General features: G+C 44.6%; 1 protein-coding gene across 3 annotated transcripts; it reads right to left on the reverse strand.

The window, feature by feature from the left end:
• Positions 1-1,789: 1,789 nt before the first annotated feature.
• On the reverse strand, positions 1,790-6,750 carry zfp64 (zinc finger protein 64 homolog (mouse)). Of its 3 annotated transcripts, none has more exons than XM_031845737.1 (6): positions 6,481-6,750; positions 6,161-6,224; positions 5,926-6,072; positions 5,674-5,736; positions 5,313-5,564; positions 1,790-5,209 (listed from the first exon to the last, which is right to left on the reverse strand). In XM_031845737.1, the coding sequence occupies exons 3-6, from the start codon at positions 6,023-6,025 to the stop codon at positions 3,819-3,821; spliced, it is 1,806 nt and encodes a 601-aa protein (XP_031701597.1). In that variant the 5' UTR covers positions 6,026-6,072; positions 6,161-6,224; positions 6,481-6,750; the 3' UTR covers positions 1,790-3,818. The 3 variants fall into 3 exon arrangements, with proteins under 3 accessions (XP_031701597.1, XP_031701596.1, XP_031701595.1); XM_031845736.1 differs by having other exon boundaries at positions 6,161-6,319; XM_031845735.1 differs by lacking the exon at positions 6,481-6,750 and having other exon boundaries at positions 6,161-6,468.
• Positions 6,751-6,974: the final 224 nt, after the last annotated feature.

Below are 6,974 nucleotides of genomic sequence, written 5' to 3' on the forward strand. Positions count from 1 at the left end.
TGGCACCATGTGCACGGTTAAAACCATGCAAACATTCATTTGTTTAGGGTTAGTGGCACAGAAACAGGGCTGGGGAAAACAATGGCTAAATGTCTTTGTTAGCGAACCATAAAAGCTGATAGCTGCTTATTTGCATTCACAAGATCACACTCGGCGCTCATTGCTAAATTGGGAAACCCACGTCGTTATGAAGGACTTTGTTATAAAAGGCACTGGCTCTGTGTTGGAGGCCAGGAGATACTGTAGCGTGCCTTTGTCCATCAAAGGACCTTTATGGGCTTTTGGCTCTCTCGCCCCAGCCATGCCTATTGGCTCAGAATTATACTTATTTTTCTGCCCCCCGAGGACTGCTTTTAAACTACTGCTTTCAATCTTAAAGAAACAACAAAAGAGCCTGTCAGGTTAATGCTTCCTGACAACCCAAGATAGACAAAAAAAGACAAAAACAACACCCTGAACACTCAAATGACAAATGACAACCAGGAAAAAAAAAGGTGACAAAGCTTTCAAGAAAAGTGGAAAAAACCTCCAATAGGAATGAATGTGTAGGTTTGAGCAATCACTTAAAATGTTGCATCATTTTTGTTGAGAGAAAAAGAAAAAATAGAATATGAAACACACGGCCACCCACAGAGGCTCTTACCACCTGAATTTGCCCTAAAGTTCTGCTATTGATTCCACCCATGGGACACAACAATGGCCTAATTATGTCTTAGCAAATAATCACCTCGCATTCAGAAAGGCAAATCAAAGCGTCGTTCTTTGTTACACGGCTGATCAATCCGCTCCATCGTGTAGCATTTCTATCGCGCAGACAAAAAGAATTAAACAAGAGACAAGATAAAAGCCTGCAGGAGCGCTGAGGAATCAGAAACTCACTTAAGATGTCAATAGTGTCGCCGGTGAAGAGATGCCTGCGTCGGGAAAACAAATCCAAATATCAATACTTTGCCAATCAGTTAATTTCATTAAAGGCATTCAGTGCCATTTACTGATGGGATAGCGAGAATTGTGTGCAAACAAAGCAAAGGTCAGAAATGTATGGTTGAAGTGACAGATTGCAGCCCGGAGGAGCTTCAGTGTGAAAAACTGTTTTGCACTCAGTGGTTGTCTGAGCGATTTACAACCACCTCTGATGGAAGAAATGAGCCGTAATACTGAATTCATTACAGTTTATTTTACAGCCCTTTGACGTTTTTTTCACACTATTTAAAGTACCTGTCCTCTTCTGCCAAAGCTGGCGCGTTGATCTGGCTCTGCTTGTTGTCCTCCTCCTCCGACCACCTGGCCCTCCCTGGAAATGTTTATGTCCAGAAGGAATGCATCACAACTTACGATTTCTTTAAGCAGCTGTGAGTGGAAATGGCTTTTTTGGGGGAGACATTTATGACCCCCCCCAATTCAAAGGCCAACATCTCAAACACAGGAAGGAAGGAAGTGAGAAGAAGTGCAATGCAGTATGAAGAGGTCCGTTTAAAAGTCCTCTACCTTTCTGAAGGAAAATAAAAAGGACTTTCAAGCAAAGAAAAAGATTTCATGATAGAATGGATGTGATATATATATATATATATATATATATATAGATATAGATATATATTTGAAACCTTAAAAGGTGACATATTCATTCATAATGCAACCAAAAACCAACAGAAATATATATATGAAGGTGAGCATGATTCTAACATTTCAGCTCTAAGGATGTTTTATCTCATAGAAGAAGCATTAAACTCACCCATGTCGTCACATTTGGAACAGGACGGGGGTGGGGGGTGGGGGGGCTCTCCTCCTCAAGGGTGCTCAGGATTAGGGCCTGGAAGTCTGCTAGATAATAGATCAAAGAGACACACCAGAGAGCACTTCTTACTTTTCCCACGTATCGCTCATCTTCATACATGATGGAATTTCAGGAGCTTTTTTTTTTTTTTGCAGTTCCACCTGAAGATCAAGCGACAAGACTTTGGTCCTTGAATCACACACAATGTTGAAACGTTTTTTCTTTTTTTTTTTACCAGCGACAGCCCGGATCACTGGTGCGATTAAAATATGAATGCGAGCTCAAGTGCAGGAGAACTGACAATGCAAGAGCAGAACTTATCCCGGTTTAGAGCAAAGCACCAATCACAATAAGGCGCTCTTTATGAATGGGTCGCGCTTTTTCACTTTTCACATGCTTGACGCTCCTGAAGTTGTGATGGATGAGTTGGTTATTAATTGTGGGCAGCAGAGCAGATGAAATATCTACCGCGACTTGAAGGAGTCCAACAGGCAAAAGTCCAAAGTCCAAAAGTATTATCTGCAGAATGTAGACTTCTTAAAGTAAGAAAAGTTAAATTGTGCAGCAGCAGCAGGCCCCTTGTTTAACATATCACAACAATGGATTACTGTTAGGGAAGCAGTATTTCAACATTGCAGTGGGGCTAATTTGAAATACTTTCAAGTATTTGAGTGGTTTAAACTCCAACAGTTCTACTAGATTATAGGTTTTATAGGTTGAATCCTAAGAGTATAGTTTGACATTTTTGCATTTTCTTGCAGAGAGTTAGATGAGAAGATCGATACCGTTGTGAACAGAGAGATATGCATCAATGTTCAATGTCTAACTCTCAACAAGAAAGCAAATAAGTGTATTTTACAAAGTGTCACACTTTAATCAGCTAAATAACTAGGAGTCTAGTGAACTAATAGCTGTAGCACTTAACGTACTTTGTTACATTCTACCACCAATAGCTTCCCATCCAGAAAAAGTATGAACTGAAAATGTACTACCACTCACAGACTGTAAACGGAATTAGAATAAAAAGGCATCAACGATTCAAATATATGGATTTCAATCTAACATGTCGCGCCAACTTAAATGTAAAGCAACAAAAGGGGGCTGTGGTCTCTATACTTCCTTTGCTTGTGTACCATTTGCAACACAAACCAACTGTGAGGTGAACTTTCAGTGCCTGCAAAGAGTTCCTCCCATCAAGCAAACTTCATCCGAGTTTGTGTCCATGCTGAGCACAGAGTCTGCATCAGCGGAGCCATTAGTGCCGAGAGAGAAATCAATGGTCATCTGTTCATGGGAGCCTCCTATTCAGGTGCAGCCTTCAATCTCTGCAAATACTAAGTGCTGAAGTCTTGAGTGTAAAAATAATAGATGGCCACAAGCAAGACGGGCACTTTATTGAAAAATCTATTGGGGAGAGCAACTTAGCTTTTAGAAACCTTCATATGCGGTCTAATATTTTCTACAGAAAAAAAAACATCAACATCCTCAAAATGAGGACTTCAAAATGCTTTACTTCTAAAAAAAATATAAAAAGAAGCTACACATACAGAATGTGTATTATTAATAGTGCAACACTGCAATACTTCAGCCGCCACTCGCATCACTCTGCTGCCACCTAATGGACAATGTGGAGAACTCCACGTGGCACATTTCAGGCTTTATTCTTCTTTATTCATTTTTTTCTAAAGCTGTTGCCTGAAAATAAACCTCATTTATTTAAAGTGTTTTTTTTGTGTTCATATTTTTATTTTGATGCCTCCAAAAATAACCCTTGCCTATAGAGTAATCTAAATGATTAACGTTCACATTTGAAAGTTATTCTGTGCTATTGTGCTACGACAACAATTCACTATTCTAAAATGAAAACTGAAAGCGTTATTTCTCCAAAGTCGACAGTACTGTTGATTCAGTGGTCAATGATTCAAATGCTAGAAACAAAAAGCAGTTATTGTTAACAGGCCTACGAGTTCATAGGGTGCGAAGAAATAGCTTATGATGCAGTCACGGTCTTTACATGTTCAGAGAAACACACCGAGCCCTCTGCTCATTGTGGGATGTCTTCCAGCGTGTGTGTGTCTGAGTACAGTGTGTGAGGAGGGAGCTGCTCTATAGTCTGCTGTGGCTGAGTGGACACTATGAGTGGAACACCGTGGATGACCACATTCTGGCTGCAAAGGCTGATGTTTGGCACCAGCAGCACACTCTCCTCACAGCCTAAGGCACTCCCCCCTGCTGGCTTAGACGCGTCCTCCGATGGGCCGCGCGCCATGTTGTTTGGAGTCGCTGCGGCCACCATGGCGGCGTTCCCCTCCGTCACCACTGTAACCTCTGTGCCGCCCTCCTGGATCAAGGCGTTGAGGCCCTCCAGCTCCGTGCAGGTCGTGATGAAAGTCTGCGTGGCGCTGCCGGGGTCCTGAGCGGTTATGGCGGTCCTCAGCAGGGCCTGGTGGAGCGGGTTGTTGGCGTCGCCGGGGCCCAGCTGCGTCAGCAGGACCGTCTGAGTTCCTAGGGTGGCCTCTGCAGTCTGGGACGACCCGAGGGGTTGCATCGGCGCGAGCAGGTTCACCTGCTGGATCATGGAGTTGACAACCATGTCCTGGCTTTCTGGGCTGAGCAGGACCATGTTGGTCTTATGCGGACCATCCACACCGGCTGGAATTAAGGGCATCTCCGTGCCCAGAGGGTGAGACACGATGATTTTGAGCTGCGCAGTGCTGTAAGGAGCCATCGAGTCGGACGGGAAAGGAACCGTTGTGATGGGAACCAAGTTGACGTCCGCCGGGGTGGAGAGCTGGAGCTGCATCACATTCTGAGTGTCTCGATGCTGCTTCTTGTGGCTCCGCAGGGAGTCCTCCCTCACAAAGGAAGCGTCGCAGGAGTCGCAGCAGAACGCTCGAGCCGCTTCTAGTTTGGCCCGGTACCTGGAGCCGACAGGCTTCGGGGAGTCCCCTCCTCCGCTTTTTCCTGCACCCCTGACACCCTTCCCGCCGCTGCCCTTTTCCGGCTTATCCGAGTGGCACTTCCTTTTGTGGATGACGAGGTTGCTGCGCTGCTTGGAGGCAAAGTTGCAGAAGTCACATTTAAAGGGCCGATCCTCCGAGTGGATCCTCTCGTGGACTTTGAGCGCCCCCTTGCTGGCACAGGAGTAAGTGCACTTGGAACACTGGATGGGCTGAGTGGGCTGGTGTTCTCTCGAGTGCTGCCGGAGAGCAGTCTTGCTGGCACACTGGAAGTCGCAGTGCACACAGTGGAAGGAGTTCTCGCTGCCGTGCTTGATCTGAATGTGAGATTTCAGGTTGCCTTTCATGGCGCAGCAGTAGTCGCAAAAGTTACATTTGTACGGTTTTTCGCCGGAGTGAATCCGGATGTGCCTCTTCAGGTCCGAGTTGATTTTGAACTTTGCGTCACACTGTTGGCACTGGAAAGGTGCATCCCCTTGGAATGAAATGAATAAACACAAAATGATTCTCAATGCAGTCTAACAGAAATACAACATCACCTTGCACTTGAGGGCAATTCTGGATTTCTGACCACCTACCAGTGTGTGAGCGGAGGTGGACGGTGAGTTGGCTGGAGTTGCGGCTGGCGTAAGGACAGATCTGGCACTTAAAAGGCCGCACGTCGTAGTGGATACGCAGGTGCTTCTTCAAACTGCTGCTGTCTGCCGCTGCGTAGGGACAGTGTTTGCACTTGTACGGCTTCTCGCCCGTGTGCGAGCGGCTGTGCATGTTGAGCTTGTCCCGCCGACTGAAGCGTTTCTGGCACAGCTCACATTCAAATGGCTTCTCGCCTGTATGGTAGATGGGGGAAAAAACACAAAAAAAAAAAAAACTTGTGTTAACATCTGATTCTTAAGTGCTTAAGCAAGAGACAATCACATGTGCAGAGCACTGACATACCGGTGTGGGTTTTGAGATGCCGTTCCATGTCTTTTTGGCCATACTGCGTCTTAAAAGTGCAACCTGTAGATCGACACAAATGGTACTTTTACAAGGTGTGTGTCTGTGTGCTTGTGGAAAGTCAATACAAAAGTGTCCTAAATAAATAACAGCTAATGACATGGGGACTTGGCAGGAAGTACTGTTTCCCCTGCTTGGCAGACGGAAAAAAGAGGGAACGTGTTGCAGTCGTAAACGGCAAGAGGCACTAACCTGAGAAACAGCAGCTGTGTCTCTTTGAAGTCAGGGAAGGTTTTAATTTTTTGGAAGGTGTTTTCTGTGCTTTGGTCAGGATCTTTTTAACGCCTCTCATCACACAAGTCTGGAAGGTCTCCTCGAAAACAAACTCAGTGCTGGAATCTGAGCAGAACAAGGATACGACATGCAGACTGTGACTCAAATCTACATGCAAATGATTGACAACAAAATGCAGAGTATAGTATTTTACCTGCGAGAGTGGCTGTTGCGGTGGTGGCTGGAGTGTCAGAGGTTGGTAAGGAGCATCCATTTTGCTTGTGGGCGAGAAAGACCTCAAAATTATTATACTGCTGCTTGCAGAAGCCACAGATATGGATGTCTGGACTCAGCTCCACCACAATAGAATGTCCTGCACCGACATAAGAAGGCAGAAAACACACAAAGGAACCCATGATATTAATGGAAACTTGCTATACGTGTGTGAAACTGGCAAAAAGATGAGTGCAACATCATCAGTGGGATGTTAGAGATATGGTGTAGTTAGGGATCTTCTTAACAGTTTCCCTTTACCTTCGGCGCTGTATGTTGCCATTTTCGAGCTTTGTTTTGATGGGGATCAACTCATCTTCTGGCTCCTCAAAGCCTACACAATGTCCGCCATATTGTTTAACTGTGCCGGCTCGAGTGGAGACGCAGCCAGCGCTATTATCTAAATATTATCATAGTTCAAAAACGCGAAATCTACCGCAGTTTGGATATCAATGGCAACAACCGTTTACTTCTCTCACAACAACAGATACAAATCGGGTTTACGACATGTTACGAGGGGTTTACGACAGTTCGGCAAGCGCTGTGTCCGGGTGACGTCACATGATGCTTTTAAAACTATGGGAAAAATCTAAATTACCTGAACTCAGCACGTACGACAAAAGGATAAAAGTGGTGCATTTGTTTTGTTACATGATTATTTTTGTAACAATAACTATTTTATTACTGTTTGGTTTTCCTAAGAATTGTTAAGTATACGTTAGTCATTTGGAAAGTCAAATAATCACCACAGCAAT

Source organism: Anarrhichthys ocellatus, unplaced genomic scaffold (genome assembly GCF_004355925.1).
Source record: "Anarrhichthys ocellatus isolate YVR2014 unplaced genomic scaffold, GSC_Weel_1.0 scaffold5, whole genome shotgun sequence".
NCBI lineage: Eukaryota > Metazoa > Chordata > Actinopteri > Perciformes > Anarhichadidae > Anarrhichthys > Anarrhichthys ocellatus.

What these genes read in the sequence shown, in the direction of transcription:
- zfp64 (XM_031845735.1), bottom strand. Translation starts at nt 6,362, where the DNA reads ATGGGTTCCTTTGTGTGTTTTCTGCCTTCTTATGTCGGTGCAGGACAT. An exon ending in ACACAGCTGCTGTTTCTCAG is followed by an intron (nt 5,737 to 5,925) that starts GTTAGTGCCTCT and finishes GTCGATCTACAG; the next exon opens with GTTGCACTTTTAAGACGCAG. An exon ending in GCATCTCAAAACCCACACCG is followed by an intron (nt 5,565 to 5,673) that starts GTATGTCAGTGC and finishes TCTACCATACAG; the next exon opens with GCGAGAAGCCATTTGAATGT.